An 18,568-nucleotide genomic window follows, 5' to 3' on the forward strand; every position below is an offset into this window, starting at 1 on the left:
TGTTTGTTTATTTTAAATTTGCATTAAAAGTTAAATTGACTGCATAGGCCTACTTATTTTTGCTTGTATAATAGAGGACACCACAGGTGATAAGTTAAGCCGCTTCAAGTTGTCAGGTTATGTACGATAGGCCTACTGATTGTTTTAAATTTCACTTAAAAAAAACAAAACTTTTCGACTAACTCCAGTCTCTCCTACGTGTGTATTTGATTATTTTAAATGTATCTCACGTTTGATTTACTTGTTTTTTCTTGTCTACATGTGGTCACACTTTAGCCGTTTTGTGGAAGTTTTCACCTTGCTGAATCTTTTTTTGTGACATCACAACATTGTTTAAACTTTTAAAGTGAAAAGTTCTGGAAACTTGTTACTATTTTTTTATGTATTAAAGTCGGGGAGATTAAAGTTTAAATCACTCTTGCTGCAATTGTTCATACGTCATTGACCAAGAATATAGGATGAAGTAGCTGTTTTGTGTCTTAACCACTTTTTCTTTGCTTTCAGTTCAGTTCAATTTGTTTTTATTTCTGACCATCACAACTAAAAAAAACAATACATGCCAAACATAGCAGAGGTCTAGAAAAAGGTAGAAGCGACAAAACAAGGACGTTATGACGTGCGTGATACCAAAGCAGAACAATCAGTTTAAATATGACACGGTTCGAACACCTTGCTGTGCTAGTTTTTAGGCCCCAACCGAAACTCCCACCTAACCTGAAGGTTGGGGTTGAAAGATAGCAAAGGAAAAGTAGTAAAGTCTTGAATTTTTTTTTCATGTAATAAAGTTTAAATCGCCCTTGCACTTGGAAGTGTTAATAGGACTATTTTCACAAAAAAGAGATATTTTTTCTATCTCTCTTCCAGGTTTGGTAGCTGTACAATTTTAAGATAGTGGTAACACTGTTTTATTGATGTATATATTAAACCTTTGGGTTTTTCCATCTTTCAGTTTCATCGTGTTAAATACAAATTTTTACTTTGCCGTTCCGTACATGTTTACGCCAGCAGCAAAAACTAAAATTGAATTTTGAATTTTTAAATAAATAATAATAATAATACAAAGATATTCAAAACGTCATTTAATTATCAGGAAGCCATAAAAAGCGTGAACCTTAACCTCCTGACATTGTTACATACGGGACACTTTGAGGTGACTCAACATCGAAAAGCCGGTCATTTCTCGATTGTTTGTGAGCAAATCGGAATCTGGAGTAATCAGGTGTAAGTTTGAATAAAATTTTTACTGTTGTGCACCGAAAAAATCTACCAACAACAAAATGCCGTTCAGCTTCAAAAACTTTGCTCAGGATCTCGCTGTCGGTGGCACTGCCGCTGCCATTTCTAAAACCATTGTAGCTCCAATTGAAAGAGTAAAGCTACTACTGCAAGTGCAAGCAGCATCTAAACAAATAGCTGTAAAAGATCAATATAAAGGAATTGTAGATTGCTTTGTTCGAATTCCAAGAGAGCAGGGAATGATATCATTTTGGCGTGGTAATTTAGCCAATGTAATTCGATATTTTCCTACCCAAGCATTGAACTTTGCTTTCAAGGACACTTACAAAAAGTTTTTTCTTTCTGGTGTAGACAAGAAAAAACAATTTGGTCGTTATTTCTTGGGAAATCTTGCATCTGGTGGTGCTGCTGGAGCAACTGGTTTATGCTTTGTGTATCCTTTGGATTTTGCCAGAACCCGTTTAGCTGCCGATGTTGGCAAAGGATCATCCCGAGAATTTACAGGACTTGGTAATTGCATCACCACAATTGCAAAACGAGATGGAGTAAGAGGTCTTTATCAAGGTTTTGGAGTATCCATTCAAGGTATTATTGTATATCGTGCAGCATATTTCGGCACGTATGACACAGCCAAGGGAATGTTGCCAGACCCTCAAAACACACCAATCGTTGTCAGTTGGCTGATTGCTCAAACTGTTACAACTGGTGCAGGCATCATTTCTTATCCATTCGATACTGTGAGAAGGCGTATGATGATGCAGTCTGGTCGTGGAAAGGACGAGCGCATGTACAAGGGCACAATTGATTGCTGGAAAAAGATCCGTCAGCAAGAAGGTGGCAAAGCGTTCTTTAAGGGAGCCTTCTCCAATGTCTTAAGAGGCACTGGTGGTGCTCTGGTTCTTGTGTTGTATGATGAGTTAAAGAGTTTGTTCTTTGGCACTTCTGTTCATTAGATAAATTGGTTATAAACTGGTTTTGATTGGATTGATTTTGAAACTAGAATTATGTGAAATATTGTACCATTTCGCCAATAATGTAACTCTTTCTATGACATCCCTATTAGGTAATTTTTTACTGTTTGTATTGACAAGCCTATTGGGTTTTTCCATAACCACCAACAAATCACTTTTTCCACCTTAAAGTAATCTATTCATAAATGTTTCTGGTTAATATATAATTTATTTAGCAACTGGAAGATTTGCCCTGCTTGTGTTGTATTGAGCAGCGTTGAATTCTATCTTTTTTTGTTTTTCATATCCATTCGCACATTGATGTGAGTAAACTTGATGTGATAATTCTATATACAAACAAACATCAACAGATTTGTTAAAGTTTTTGGTTCTATGTTATACATACAATAGTGGTTAACTCTGCATTGTGCTGTCCATACAATATTACTCTTGTAACAATTATGCTAAAATTGGAACTGTTTTAACTACGCAATAATATAGTTTTTCTGTATCTTTGGAAATAAAATGTTATTAAAATAATACTGTATTTGTGATTTAAGTTGGTATAAACCTAATTTGATTATTGGTCAAGTCTTGTTGGAGCTATAAAGTAGAATACATATTTTTTTGAGAAGTCAAATTAATTTCAATATGTGAGTTTAACTTTTCATAACCCAAGGTTAGTTTCTGTACATCTCAATCTGCATAGAATTTTGTTACAATGAAATGTTTCAGTTGTAGTCTTCAAAAATACACCAAGATCCTTAAAATTGACTATCTCGTTTGTGGTTGTGATGCCAAGTTGAAAAGAAAAATGTGTAGCACATATTTGCACTTCAAACATCCTATGATACTGTTTACTTTGTTTTCACTTTTCAAATACTGTTTTTTGATATAGTGACAAATCTGTATCATGGGCTGTTCAAATATAATATGATGCCTCTCGAGAAGAAAGTTTGAGAACCACCATACCGTATTAGTCGGGTCATGAAATAGTGTCATATATGTAGACAACTCAATATAATGTTGGTTTATAACTTCCCTTCCATAATGGGTTCTATTTGAACAAACTTATTTTCCATAAAATAGGAACAAAATCACCCAGCTTGCGGTTTTACCACAAATCTTGTAGATTTAAAGTACAGTCTGTTCTTTAGTCGCCATTTCAATGTAACTTTGTGCAAGTCTGCTGACAAGGTAGCATATAGGATAGGGCTTGTAGTTGGCAACTTCTAGTAGTCATGTGATCACTTTATTTAGCGGCGGTAGACAACAATTGCTTTGTGACGTCAGATTTCTTTTGTATTTGTTTCGGGAAGCCAAGGACGTTTGACCTTGTTCAGGGCATTGTTGCCAGTTAATGTTTGATGAAATTGATTAGATTCCATGCGCTTCTGTAGCTACGACCTTGCATAAGATCAATTCGGTTCTAACCGATTGATCTCAAGCCTTGCTGAATATTTCTTTCAGCACGATACTAAAGTAAGTAGTCACGTTCTGCTTTGTGACCTTAACTGCTGGAATTGTAAGTTAGTTTGGATTGAAAGAGAAAAGCTTGAAATTTGTATGCCTGGCTCTAAGCAACGCCTTTGAATTCGGCACAATTGTTTTCGACTTAACTCAAGAATCGACCTGCTTTAAAATTTTGCATCCATGCGGTGGTTTAGATTCAGTAACCTTTTAAGTCTGTCATTAAATGCCTCGTCTTAAAAGGTGTCAACAGACGAGCGACGTACAAGTGTATTCGGCTGCGGAACCGACGTTCTATTTTATTTTTTCTTTGCTGCGTGAATTTTGCATCATAGTATTATCAACGTTGTTGTATCAAAACACCAAAACTGTTACATAAACAATAGCTAAGTGATTTAGTTTGCAGCATAACAACAGCGAAATAAAACAACAATTTCATTGAAATATGAACTCGTTCTATTTCTTTTTTTGTCTTACTCAGGCGTACGCCTAGTTGTCTTGCAGAATATGAATTAAATGGACCGGAAGCCAATCTTTCTGCCATTTTTAAACGTGTCATATACGGTAACGAACATCTTGGCGATGCAACGACGACAATTTGCTATATACTATCATTTGAAATATATTTCTACATCTTAGCATAACTTATTTTACTAACGCCTACCTACGGAGTACCGTATTTATATTTTCTGTATCATTAGGTTGTCGACTTCAGAAGATCTACCGAAGAAAAAAACTATTGTAAAATAAGTTAAGTTATTACATTTATGTTTGAAGAAAAGTTGCAGAAATTATTGAATTTTTAAAAACTTTTTAGGTTATTATAGACATAGGCTACACATGACTAAAAGTTCATTACAACATATAATATACTTTTTGAAATACGGTACTACGTAAAAAAAACGAACATGACTAGATCAGGTAGTGCGCTAATTAGAAACAATTTGTTTAGTGGACAGATTTTCCAAACAACAAATTTTTCAATTCGTCATACAAAACTAACACAAAAGCACCACCAGTGCCTCTTAAGATATTTGAAAATGCTCCTTTGAAAAAGGCCTTGCCACCTTCTTGCTGACGGATCTTTTTCCAGCAATCAATTGTGCCCTTGTACATGCGCTCTTCCTTTCCACGACCAGACTGCATCATCATACGTCTTCTCACAGTATCGAATGGATAAGAAAGGACACCTGCACCAGTTGTAACAGTTTGAGCAATCAGCCAACTGACAACAATTGGTGTGTTTTGAGGGTCTGGCAACATTCCCTTGGCTGTGTCGTATGTGCCAAAATATGCTGCACGATATACAATAATACCTTGTATGGATACTCCAAAACCTTGATAAAGACCTCTTACTCCATCTCTTTTTGCAATGGTGGTGATGCAATTACCAAGTCCTGTAAATTCTCGAGATGATCCTTTGCCAACATCAGCAGCCAAACGGGTTCTGGCAAAATCCAAAGGATACACAAAGCATAGACCAGTTGCTCCAGCAGCACCACCAGACGCAAGATTTCCCAAGAAATACCGACCAAATTGTTTCTTTTTGTCTACTCCCGATAAAAACATTTGCTTGTAAGTGTCCTTGAAAGCAAAGTTCAATGCTTGGGTAGGAAAATATCGAATTACATTGGCTAAATTACCACGCCAAAATGATATCATTCCTTGCTCTTTTGGAATGCGAACAAAGCAATCTACAATTCCTTTATATTGATCTTTTGCAGCTATTTGCTTTGAGACTGCCTGAACTTGCAAAAGTAATTTTACTCTTTCAATTGGAGCTACAATGGTTTTAGAAATGGCAGCGGCAGTGCCACCAACCGCCAGGTCTTGTGCGAAGTTTGCTAAGCTGAAAGGCATCTTGATGTTTGGTGATCACACTCAACTTGCATGTATTGCTCCAAGTGAAAATTGTGATGTCTGATCAGCAAGGTTAACGCTTTTATAGATCTTGCAAATCCAATTAAAAAGATTCAACCTTGCATAACAACTTGACACTAGACGTAGGTGCTGATAACATTCAGTCGATTGCGCAACCATGTCACACGTCTGTAATTTACATCAACCTTGAACGTAAAAATAGTTTTATTGTTTTAAAAAAGTAGGGTAATGCGAAACAATAGAGGTAGACCCAAGGCCTAGGAGAGGAGGGTACGGCGTAGCCTACCCTTGAGGGCCAAGGACTGTGATTTTTGGGGGGCCCGAAATTGTGATTTTGTAGTTTACGCACAAAATGTTTGGTTAAAACCATTCTAAACGACCAAATTCAAGCATAAAAGTTGTTATTCTTTAGTCCTGGGGAGGGCCCGTAATGTAGAAAAAGGGCCCGGAAAGGTAATTTAATGCATTGCACGCAAACTAGGGGCCCAATAAAGTGGTGATTGAATGCTTTACGTGCAAAAATGTTTTGTTAAAAGCATCCTAAATTAAAGTTGGTTATTATCCTGTCTAGGGGGGTAAAAGGCATAGTGTAACAAAAGCAGGTTTGAGAAAAACCCGGCTTTTTCAAAAAGAAAAAATTATGTAAAAGGTAGTTTCACGCTTATTTCACCTCAAAATGAATGTCGGAGCAGAAGCCGGAGTGAATACTTTTGGAGCAGGAGCGCAACCTGAGTAAAAAAAAGTGATTTCGTTCACTTCTGCTAGGCATTTGGTTAGGGATGGTAGAAGTAGGGGATTGCTCACTCAAAATGATGGTGGACAACTGGAGGGTCATAGTGTAATGACAAAATTTGGTACAACTGCAGCTTGATATCTACCCCTATGTGTTGCATATCCAGATGCACCATATAGGACCTGGCTGCATGTGTACAAAGTGTGTATTGCCAAAATGAATGTATGGAAGTATGTGATATCATGTTTATTTAATACTATTTCAGTCATAATAATGCAGCAATGGATTTCACGCTACAGTGGTAACGGTAGTTAGCCTCACACTGCTTTAGTAAGTTTTGCCAATGTTCTAGCACTCAAAATTTTACGCAAAATATAGCATTTCATTCGCCAAGAATGAATTTACGTAAAAGCAAAGAAAACTTTTTGCAGTTTCGCCAATTTTTGAATTTCGCAGTGACCCTCCAGCTGTCCATATCGCAAGAAAAATCAATAAAGTGAGTCGTCCCGGTATTCCACTGTCCTTACATTTGGTGAATGCAAAAGTTAATGAAGATAGGTTATTGGTCAGATGATTAATTTGATTATGTTTTAACAAGATGTTATGTTTGAGCCTTGGTAGAGAGCTGGACTTGTTGTTCCAGATACATAGCCTATAACACTAAGTAACGTTAATGGATTTAACATTTTTTATTAAACACACAAAAAAAGAAAAAAACTACTAAATCCAACGTTTTCAACACCGCATAGTGTCCTCATCAGGAATAATTATAGGCTACAGCTAAGAGAAATAAATAAATGAATTTGAAAATTTTATATTAAAGCTGTAACCTACAAGCAACACCTCTCAACAGCACCATCAACAACTGACACACGAATTCAATGCAGGATACACAAATTGGCGAGGGCAGATCACATGATATGCACAACACAAGACACTAAATAATAGTTTTATTGCAACCTGATACTATTATTGCGCACTAATGTCCAATTCTGCAGTAAAATGCTGTATGGTGTGCAATATGCCTAAGCAAGCATCACGCGTTTTTCCCAGACAAAGGGCGCCTGGAGTGAGAGGGGGACCCGGAATGATTCTTTGTACCCCTAGTGAAAATTTCTTTCAGAGGCCCTGGGTAGACCTACCTTGGCTTGTTTAAGCCACTAAACCACTTAAGTTGCTTCAATTTTTGGTTGTTGAAGTGAAGTTACGTGTAAATTAATCTATCCACTAGGTGGTCCAATAGAGTAAAAAAGCGGTAGACACTTTATCTTAGGACAGTTTTCAGCGCGAATCTGCTGATTGGGAAAGGTACTGAAAGACAACTTTCCTTGTGAACTCTTTGTAAGGCATCTGCAGCTAATAAGGCCCGGCCGGTAATAAGGCCCACCCCCGGGATCTCCGTTGTTACAAATCTTTAACAAAAGTGAAATCTCTGGTTGCTGCTATGGTGAATTGAGACTTACTGGTAAAGTTTCCCAGCCTAAAGGTTACAACTTTTTGAGTAACGGAAAGTTGAAGTTTGGGGGGGACTGAAATTGAGTGGTTTTATTAATTTTTACATATTTTAGACTGCTCTGCAGATAACAAACCGCTTTGATTTCCGTTTTTTTTTGCATTTTATGTGAAAGATATCTGCATGCTGATGCAGTAAAACCAAAAAATTTGAACTTTTTTTCTAATTAAAGCAAGTCTGATAATGATGATCACGACTAGGCTAATGTTGGTAATAAGGCTCATGGGCACATGGGGTAGGAAAATTGTACCGTTGTGCACCCCTGGTTAAGAAAGTGAGGGTTAAAGACTTGAGTAACCCAAAAAAATCTTGTTACACCATTAATCCAATTTGTTATTGCAATGGAAATATCATAATTTCAATATCAAAATACTATAGTAGGCCTACCCTACCACATCTGTATATAAATGACTTACCAAATTCAACAAACATGAATGTTAAACTATTTGCTGACGACACCAATCTTACGATGAGCGACAAATGTGAAATAAATTTGCAGAACAATGTGAATGCCGAAATGCAAAAAGTTTACAACTGGTTGAAGCTTAATAGATTATCGTTAAATTTCTCAAAAACTGAATACATGCTAATAACAAATAAAAAACACATAAAAAATTTTAACATTAACATTGGTAACACAAGCATTCAACAAAAAGATCAAATAAAATACCTTGGCGTTTACATAGATAACAAATTAACATGGAAATATCACATAGATAAAATTTGCGGAAAAGTAGCAAAAGGTTCATGGGCGTTGCTTAAACTCAGAAATTATGTCAACACAGACACTTTAAAAGATGTGTATCACGCTTTGATTTACTGTCATTTGCAGTATTGTATTTCAAGCTGGGGAAAGGCCTGTGACAGTGCACTGGATCCTTTAATAAAATTACAAAAAAAGGTTATAAGAATAATTACGAAACAAAATTACTATGCTCACACTAATTTTTTATTTTTCATAATGAACATCTTGAAACTAAAAGACATACATAACATTGAAATAAAAAAACATATGTACAAAGTTCATATGAATGAGTATCCGTCTACGTATTGTGATTTATTTACAAATGCTTCATCTATTCATCAGCATAACACAAGATATCAAACAAGCAACAACTATTTTATAAATAGATCAAACACAGAATTTGGCAAGAAGTCCATGCAGGTATTGGGACCAACGCTCTGGTCAGAGGTTCCAAGTAGGCTAAAAAACTTATCATTTCATTGTTTCAAAAAAGAAATCAAAACGTTAATTTTACAAAGCTACAGTGCATCGTAAGTGATATGTTATGGAAACCAACTTGTCAGTTTCTTCGGAAGCTTGATTATTCTCTGCTTGCTTCATGGAATTTTGTGTTTTGGCCTACGTTATCATCAATATGTTTTTTTTTTGTGCGTATGCTGTTGTTGAAGCGCGGGAACGTTTCAATTATTATTTTTTCTCTTGTAAGCTTATTTTAAATGGCAAAATCGTAATTTCCGTAGGGTGGCAATTGACTAGTAAACCGTATGGTCGTCTCGTTGTCTCCCTGTCGGTATGGGAACTTGTGTAACTTTTGTACTGTGTATATTGCATATTTCAAACATGTACTTATGTTCCCGTTACTGACAAATAAAACATTGATTGATTGATCTAAAAACACCATGTCGCTTTGAAAAAAATGGAGCATGGGGGTAGGAGAGAATAGTTGTCTCTGTGTATTTACTTATTAGTCCTATGCCTGCGTTGCCGATTAGAAGTTGTTTTGTGGTGTTGTTATTGTGAAAGTCACTTTTGAAAATACACCTTTTCTATCACTTTTGGTGCAAATTCAAACCGGGCCTTATTCACAACACATGCATCTAATAAGGCCCGCTTGAGATTTTTTTTTATTTTTTTAATATTTCACAACTCCTTTTAGGTAGAAACTTGTTTCACAGATATGCTGTTTAGATACACCCAAAGTATCCGTTTTCCAAGTTTCGTTCAAAACTATGTAGTATTTAGAAAAATATTGAGGTTTGAAAATTAGCGGGCATATTAGCTGCAGGTACCTTAGTCAATAAAGTGTATCTTGCACTTCGGTTGCAGAAGAATATAGAGTATTGGCAGAGGGTGGGAATTCGAACTCACGCAATCGAAATGACTATTTCCTATGAGACCACGCTGTTGGTGGTGATGTATTTAAGTTACTTTATATCCAAAATCTTTCGAGAAAAACGCTCAGAATATCACGTGCTGAGTCACATAACTGAAATAAGGTGATTCGCAAGGGAAACTGTCCTGTGTTGAAGTGCCCACCTAAAAAGCATTTTGCATGTTTTTTTCATAACTTAAAATGTAGAGTAGGGTGGTCTGTCTTGCTGAACTTAGATATTTCAAGACTAGCCTATAGGCTACCCTATAGAAAAGCGTATAAATTGATTAAGTTAACGTATAAGCATCAACTTCTCTAAAACACCAATGTAGGCTATGTTTACCCCCTGAAACCCATTTCAGCTGCGATATCTTACCCTACCGGATTTGTAGCAGAGTTTCAACTAGTTGACATGCTGTTAGGTATAAATTAATCTATCCACTAGGTGTCGCTGATTGAAAGCAAACTCGTTGAAATGCTTTCTGCGAAGATGCACTTCTGTATTGCTTGATCTTGGCGATTTAGTCGTTTGCGAATCCAGCTGTTAATTGTGCCACCAAAACAAAACTTTGACGTTCTGCTTGACCCAATTGATATTATTTAATCTAATCCAAAGGTGGGCAACCTTTTTAACACAAGGACCAATTAGGAAAATACAATGAGGGATCGTATGCAAATGAGCACCAATTCATATTTTCAGCTTGTACAAATCACTGCAAGTAGGCTACATGCAAATATATAACTACATTTAAGAGAAGGCTGATGCTGTTAAACAGGAAATTGAAAAAGCAAAAGTTCTTGCCATTGAACAAAGCGACGAGTTAATTGACCCCTGCTTGTTCACAATGGCAATATAACCCGTGGACAACGATGGGTGTTTGCGACTCCCCTTTTTTAAAAAGAAGTAAAAGGCAAGCTACTCTGAATATGTCTGCCTTGTCAAAGCACTGCGAGGATTTTGAGTAGAATAGACTAGCTCGCTTAGCTTCCAATTTTAGGTTATCTAAAGTAAGATACAGAGATGTACGCATACGCCGCAGACTTGCGGCGTAGACTTTTTGTTTACGCCAACGGCCACATTTTTTGGATAGTTTGCACTTAAGGCTACGCCGTAAAGTTTTCGCGGTTTTTTAGCGCATAGCGTCAACGCATACTTTTTCATGTATTTTTTTCGCTACAACACGCCAATACCTTCCTGCGCCGCAGTTGAAAGAATGTTTTCAATGGGCAAAGACATATTGGAACCAAAACACAGCAAAATGTCAGATAAACACTTTCAGATGCTTGTGTTTCTTCGTGGAAATTCAAAATAAAACTTGTTTGTTTCTAGTGGTTTATACCGTGTGAATGTTTGGCACCTAACAAAAAAAAAAGAGTGTACGCTAGTGTATGCGCTGACGCCGCCAACTTTTTTTTACAAGTTACGTTGACGCATACGGCGTATGGTTTTTCAAACGTTTGCGTTTACGCTGACGGCGTCAATATTTTTTGTATGCGCGTACATCACTGGTAGGATAAACCTTTAATAGCACTACAGCCGTTGTGCGCTCTGACAACAGAGAACTTTACGCAAAAATTATTGTAGTTCAATAGACTACCGGTACTAAAATTGTAATTTTGTCCGTGGATGATGTAAACCCCACACTCTAACTATGGGTTAAGTAAAGCTATGCTGTAGCAAATCAAAAAATATTATTTTACAAATCAGCAAACCCATGAAATCACAGATTCTAAGCCTAGGAAGAAATAAAATCTGCAGCTGTAAAAATTAAGTTAAAAAGGATTCATAACTACCGTTCAATCCAGTTTTGTCTACGAAATCGTTGGAAGAACATGTAGCCTACATTGTATAGCTGGTAAGTATCAGATACAAGATCGTGCCCATATATGAGTATAGAAAAATACTATAAATCGAGTCAGAATTCTTATGCATATATTTTATTTGTTGCGCATATGAATAGCGAAATATACAAGTGTTTTCACAATAGGCGCTTATTCAAATGAGCCAACAGACACAAAGTGAAGTTGTCGTGTATTTACAGCAGTGGTTCCCAACCAAGGAGTTCCCCCTTCATAGTTAGTTGTTCATTACAAGTGCAGTGTTATTTTTAACCGACATTGCCTTTTTCAATTGATTCCATTAGCTTGGCTCGTGAATGAGCAGTAGGTTACCACGATTAGCATAATGTATCATTGTATCTGGTAGAAAAAGTTCTGGCTGCGTAGATGGAAAGGCAACATTATAGCGAGTTTGCAATAAAAGTTTTTTGTACTATTTCTTTTAAACATGGAAAAAACGTCCTCACACTCAGGCGAAATGCAGACTTCCAAAATCAGCAATAAGAGAAATGGACCGGAAAGGTTGGGAACCATTGATTCACAGGATGGGTTAATCTCAATCAAACGTACATCGGATGTACCGGCACTATATACATGTTTTTGTCGCATATGCGACGTTGTAAGACTACATACGTCTAGTCTAGAAAATATGGTTGCAGTCTTCAGTCGTACGATTCCACAGAATACATAGAAATCACAAGCAAGCAAATGATAAGTAAAGTCCAAAATCTAAAACATTCCGAAGCTGTCTTCTTGTCACCAGAGTCTGTTTTAAATTTACTTCGGCATCTTGGAGGTGCTTTTCAGTTGGGCAAAACCGACACGATTTTTGGCGAAATCAAAGGTGGTGTAGTACTTCCCCATGAAGACATCACCGAGAATGAAGAGAGGTCCACGTGGGGGAGGAATATCAAGACCCAAGAAGCCGGAAAGACAAACAGTTTCGCCCTCTGTGGTTTCCTAAAAATGGTTTTGTTGGAATTATTGATTTTGAATAGCAAAAATATCACGATAATCTAATTGATAAATTGAGAAAAATCTGAAAAGTCAGTGTCAAACTGTCGCAAAACAGACTAATTTAAGTGCATTCTAACATTTTGAACCTGTTATCCCACACATCGAGAAACTTTTTAATGTGATTTCAGATTGATGGCTCTGCTCTTCGTTAGAAAACACGATAGCACGTGAAAACTTTTGTTGAGTTGTGAGCGCCCTTGCTAGCTTTGATATAAAAAATGACATACTGCTATAATTCGTTTTAGCAAAATAAGAATATCGTTCACCTTGAGAATATAGTCGTCAGGAGCCAGAGTGTAAGAAATCTTGTCCAGAACAAACGTGATGTTGGGCAATTTTGGAATCTCACTGCAGGCAACCATGTACTGTGAAACAGAAATACATTGACTTTGTTAAAGCTGAAAAGTCACGATTGCTGAGTTACAAACTCTGTTATTACGCAAAATAAATATAATATATAAGCAATATAACTTGGATGGGTATTTTTGGTCCGACTCCACAGCTCTGCGGTGATTTGGCAAAACTGAATATGCGCCATTTTTAAGTTTTCGAGATAAACAACTTTTTGCGTTTATAGCTGTAAAATTACTAAGGTGAAACTCTCGAAGTTGACTTTTGTAAGGCTGGAACCGTGGAACGGATAACCAAACAAAGTTTTTAAGAATGAAATTTAAGCCAGGTTTATGTTTGTTTATTAAAACATGGCGTATATTTGGTTTTGGCAGATAACTAGTTATAAAACATGTATTAGACTAGTTTGTATGATAAAACCAAATATATACTCTCGATGTTGACTTTAACCGCCTTATTGGCTTATTTAATGTTATGCTTTTGTATGACGAAGCCTAATATAAGCTAAATGTTGGCTTTGTAAGCCTAAATCAAGCCTAAAGTACCGGTAGCCTAAGCCTCTGGATTTCTCCCAAAACTGTGTACTGCGTAGCCTAGGGTGTTTCATTTTTTCACCATTTTTGAAATTCAAAATGCCTGGGGTCCCATCTGGTGGTATTTGGGGTAAAAAGTTTACACCCCAAATTTTTTTCAATTATGACGTCATATTGAGGTGGTCCACGAGGTTTAAAATTTTTGGTCCTCAAAATCTCGAAATTTGGCCGTATCTCCGGAACCACTCATCATAGATCGACAAAATTAGTATCAAAATGCGCAGAAGGGTCGGTTTCCTATACCTGATGTAGAGAATATTAAGGTCTATCTGCTTCAGAAAAAAAGTTATTTCAAAAAATCTGATTTTCGTTCTATTTTCTCTTGATGAACAGAGATCGGGTGATCAAGATAAAAGTTTTTCTGTATTTTTCCACTCTTGGAAGCTGTTATTGCGTAATAATAGTTGGTGTTAAGGTTTCAGTACTGGGCTTGTCTAGTCTTGCTATCTGGTTAAGCAAAGCCCCATCTTGCATTGCTCCGGGACTCTTCTACGCGCCGTCCACAAAAGAAATGACATGGGAAAGATATATTTCGTTTATGTGGAACATGCATTCAAGGGTATGAATATCATGACCAACTTTATCATTTAAATAATTGACCAGTCGAGTATTGACTCCGGACTTTTTTCCTGTGTTGAGAGCAGTCGTATCAGCCATGACTGAATATACTTGGTATAGGTAAAAATCAGTTCTGCAGTGACCGACACACTTTTGGGAAAAGATTTAACAGCAAGCACACTTTCGTGGTTCATGTCAAGTTGGCCAATCATCAACAAGTTGGCCCAAGGAAACGTATCGATCTATTTTATCGACAACGCGCCCATCATAACATAACTGCATAGCAGAAGCTGAGTTGAGAAGGTTCTCATTTTCCATCAGCGATTTTTCTCTCGTTTTTTGTCGTTGGCGGTATACTATCGAAGGTGATGCAGCAACTTGATCTTTTCGAAGAACCGACCTCATAAGATCTTACTGCTGGCGCACCGAAGTCATCCTACGATCAGCAATTACACAACTTCTATCATTTATGGAAAAAGAATGTACTTTCGTGTACACTTTTCCCCAAACAGCTGGTTTCAGAGGCTCGTATTCCTTATCATCTTCCCAATTCATATCACCATCAGAGTAGCTTTCGCTACTGTGTAGACATCTAACTACTTCATTTCTTTTTCTCTGTTTCAAACATAGTAGTGCCGATGCTTTAGCAGATTGTATGCCAGAAGTGCTAGGTTTCTTTGTTTGCTAAGCACTGGAAGACCAGCTTTGTTCCATATGCTAACTACATCTTTCAGCAGTTCATCTTTCAAATCTTTGAAATGGGGTATTTTCTTAGCCATCAGTACACCAGTAGGCTACGAAAAATCAAACTGATCGGCGAGACATAAATGATACGGCATTTAATGAAAAGAAAAGCTAGTGTGTTCGGACGGACATTTTTAGGCTAGCCTACATAATTAAGCATATTTAGTGCATAACAACATTTTAGCCCAATCTACTTTATCGAACGCTTTTAAATCCCCTTCATGAAACTCAAGAGATGTAAGGTGTGGTAAAGGAGCCTGTTGTACGGCAGCTGAAATTTTGCCTGTCACGTGACGATATCCTGTTACGTGATTGGAGTAGATGAATATGTTAGGTTTCAGAAAATTATTCTTGCACAGATTAGAATATATTAGGTTTTGCACATCAATTATCTCGAAAACCATAGTAGGCCTACATTGTGGCACAAATTTTTGTCAGAAAATGCATGAAGTCTTTAAACATAGAAAAATGCAAAAAAAGTCATTTTCGGCAAAATGGCGGATATTAGGTTTACCAAAATCACGACTGAGCTGTCAAGTACTTAGCAAGCAGGGTTGGAAAAAATCATGATTTTTTTTAAAAAAATCGGATTTTTTTGATTTAAATTGGATTTTTTTGATTTAAATCAGATTTTTTTGATTTTTTTTTATATAAAAAAGCGTCGAGTCTACTTGGGGGAAGAAATCATTTTAGTAAGATAGCAGAATTGTTTTTAACCCCTTGATTGATTGAAAGGTTTTGCTTTGCAAGTGTTTAATCATTTTTATTATCATATTGTAGGCTAGCCTGTCTAATGTCTATTGCACATATTTTTAAGGAGGTGGGATATGTTGCTTTATACTAATTCATAATGTGCATATCGAGATTGGGGTACGTCTCAGACTGTCATCTCACTACACTAAGATCTTTCCTTGCGTTTGAGCACACATCACTTTGCTTTTTTGCTCAACTGATGCATAGCCTACAACCAGACTTTCTGCAAAGAAAGTTTAACTGTGTAATATATGTTACCGACGTACCATACCAAAACAATAAAAGTTCAGATGACACAAAATTGCAGTTTATTTTGCATTGAGAAGTTTGTACATAAATACAAGCTCGCCAGCTTTTGCAGTGCCCAATCGATTCGAACTTTTGATTGAACCAGACCAAAAGTGTAAAAAACTCGCTCAAAAACTATGTTTAGTGAACAACACAGTTTGTGAACTGCCAAGTAAACTAATCAAAACATGCATTGCATAGCCTATAGCCTTAAGTATTTAAATATAACTTTTGTATTACAGAGAAGCAGTGAAACGTTTGTTGATGTATTTATTTTTATTTTAGCAAATAAAAAATCATTTGATTTTTTTAATTGATTTTTTTGATTTTTATTGTTTGATTTAAATCAATGATTTAAATCAGGGGTGTGCAACCTTTTTTACAGGAGGGCCAGATATAAACAACTGGGTGAAACCGCGGGCCGCATGTTTATTTGACATATGATTTCTAGTAGTTGCAGGCACAAAAAAGTAGTTTTTTGTTATTCATATGGTATTATTAGGAGATCTCCTTGCAGAAATAATAAGTTAAGACGTATAAATTTCTGAAGAAAACTGCTATTTAAATCTATTGTCACACAGTCTTTAAACGAGTTCAGTGAGAAGTTTGCAGCTGGCTTCTTTTTCCCACGGATTTTTCCAAATTTACTTCAATGGAAGTGCTAGCAATAAAGCGAATTATTCGAAGTCCGTTTTCCAAGTGTTCGTCTGTCAGAACCGATCGATAGGGAGATTTTATGACGCCCATTTTAGAAAAAATTGTTCGCACAAATACGTTGAGCTAAAAAGAGCCATTTTTGAAGCCATGAACTTTTTCAAATGTGGAAAGTCATCTTGGTTGAGATGTTTTCGGTAAAAATCGCCAAGATTCATTTCTAAATACTTTGCTTTCAAATCCGTTTTCTCTTGAAGATCAATCAGTTCAAGTTGGATATCACCTGGTGCTTTGTCAATGTCTGTGTTGAATGCCGAAGAGAATATACCAAACAAATGTTCATGAGATTTAAAGTCTTTGAAACGAGCCAAAAATTCATAGGCCTACAACAATTTTTCAAGTTGGTCTGCAAATTCAGTTTTCTTCTCAGGATGCATTCCATGGTCTCTCAAAGTTGGAAAGTGAAAAAGATTTCCTGTCTGTATGTGGCTTTCCAAAGTCGTAATTTGTTCATAAAGCCTTTTATGTGACCATACATCTCATTCGCATACTGTTTTTTTGCTGCAGTCTTGCATTGAGTTCATTCAATTGTTTTGTTTTGCCCTTTTCAATTGCCACTTTTTCAATTTTTTTTTATTCCAATGCCTCTACTTTTTTACTTCTAATTTTAACAAATTTTCTATTTTGACTGGTTCAACAAATTTGGCAAGGAATGGGCCGCTAGGCTGAAGTTGTTCTGATCCAACTGCTTGTAGGCCTATAGGCTAGACCTACATTAGGCAACTGCTAAATTTGACGCAAGCCGGCTCTACAAAAGGTCTAAAGCAAGGGATCAAATAAAAAGGCGACAAAGCCAGAGACAATAGCAGGGCTCCACCTCTGATCTTCTGACGTTTCAAATAATTAAATACAACGGATTAGCGGTGGCCGGTGAGAAATTTCTAAAATGGTTAACAGAAGGTGCGAAATTACAATAATCCATTCCACCATGAATTGTTCACATGTACCAGACTAAACTAAATTATAAACACGTTTCGCGGGCCGCACACAATTCAAAATTGGTACATCTTCGCGGGCCGCACAATTTTTCTTTGCGGGCCACATTTGGCCCGCGGGCCACATTTGGCCCGCGGGCCGCACGTTGCACACCCCTGATTAAAATCATTTGATTTAAATCAACCAACCCTGTTAGCAAGTCGGTTGAAACATGTCAAAGTAAATTGCAAGGGTTAGGGGCTGAACTGGCAGGAATTTTGCTGATGTGGCAGAGCAATGGGTGCTGACAAGGCTTGATGAATGTGTTTTTAAACCACAAACAACGTGAGTCATGACTCACAAGTGAGTCAAGGAAGAAGTTTCAATGGTTTTTCAGTTTGCGAAAATCTCCATTCAATTTGAATAACGAATAATTAAATCAGTCAAGTTTGTCATCATCATCATCATAATCCATCGTCGGTTTGTTCCCCACTAGTGGGGGTGGCCGATTGTTTCCGCGCAGCAATTGTTTTAATCCCTTTTCTCCATTTCACCCTGTCCCTTGCATCTTCCTCCTTCAGTCCGACTTTTTTAAATTCATCCTTCACTTGTTGTTTCCACGTTCTTCTTGGACGACCGCGTTTCCTCTTCCCATCTGTAGTATTACCTCCCTGTGTGTGGTCATCCGTAGGACACGTGACCTACAGTTCATGTATATATACGGCTGTCGCCATCAGCAGCCATTTTAGTTACTAGTAGCTGACTTATTCAATAAAGCTAAACACTACATGGTGTCAGAATGGCTGGAAATCTTCGACCTCCAGACCAGTTTAATTTTGATAAGCCAGAAGAATGGCGAGGTTGGAGCCGCAGATTTGAACGATACAAAATTGCTT

General features: G+C 36.9%; 2 protein-coding genes and 1 pseudogene across 2 annotated transcripts in view; 1 reads left to right on the top strand and 2 right to left on the bottom strand.

Annotated features, from left to right (window-relative positions):
* The first annotated feature begins 1,142 nt into the window (after positions 1-1,142).
* LOC145772271 (ADP/ATP translocase 3 pseudogene) lies at positions 1,143-2,961 on the top strand (annotated as a pseudogene).
* A 972-nt stretch (positions 2,962-3,933) lies between these two features.
* LOC145772272 (ADP/ATP translocase 3-like) lies at positions 3,934-5,516 on the bottom strand. The gene has a single exon (XM_082584137.1). The coding sequence runs from the start codon at positions 5,514-5,516 to the stop codon at positions 4,605-4,607; it is 912 nt and encodes a 303-aa protein (XP_082440263.1). The 3' UTR covers positions 3,934-4,604.
* A 6,306-nt stretch (positions 5,517-11,822) lies between these two features.
* Positions 11,823-18,568, bottom strand: part of LOC145771559 (cathepsin D-like) — a 29,930-nt gene continuing 23,184 nt past the window's right edge. Inside the window, exons 8-9 of the mRNA XM_082583261.1 lie at positions 13,023-13,121; positions 11,823-12,699 (exon numbers count right to left, since the gene is read on the bottom strand). Coding sequence (XP_082439387.1) covers positions 12,517-12,699; positions 13,023-13,121 — 282 coding nt within the window. The 3' untranslated portion in view covers positions 11,823-12,516. The remainder of the gene's footprint in view (positions 12,700-13,022; positions 13,122-18,568) is intronic.

This window comes from Aplidium turbinatum, chromosome 6 (assembly GCF_918807975.1).
Source record: "Aplidium turbinatum chromosome 6, kaAplTurb1.1, whole genome shotgun sequence".
NCBI classification, from domain to species: Eukaryota; Metazoa; Chordata; class Ascidiacea; order Aplousobranchia; family Polyclinidae; genus Aplidium; species Aplidium turbinatum.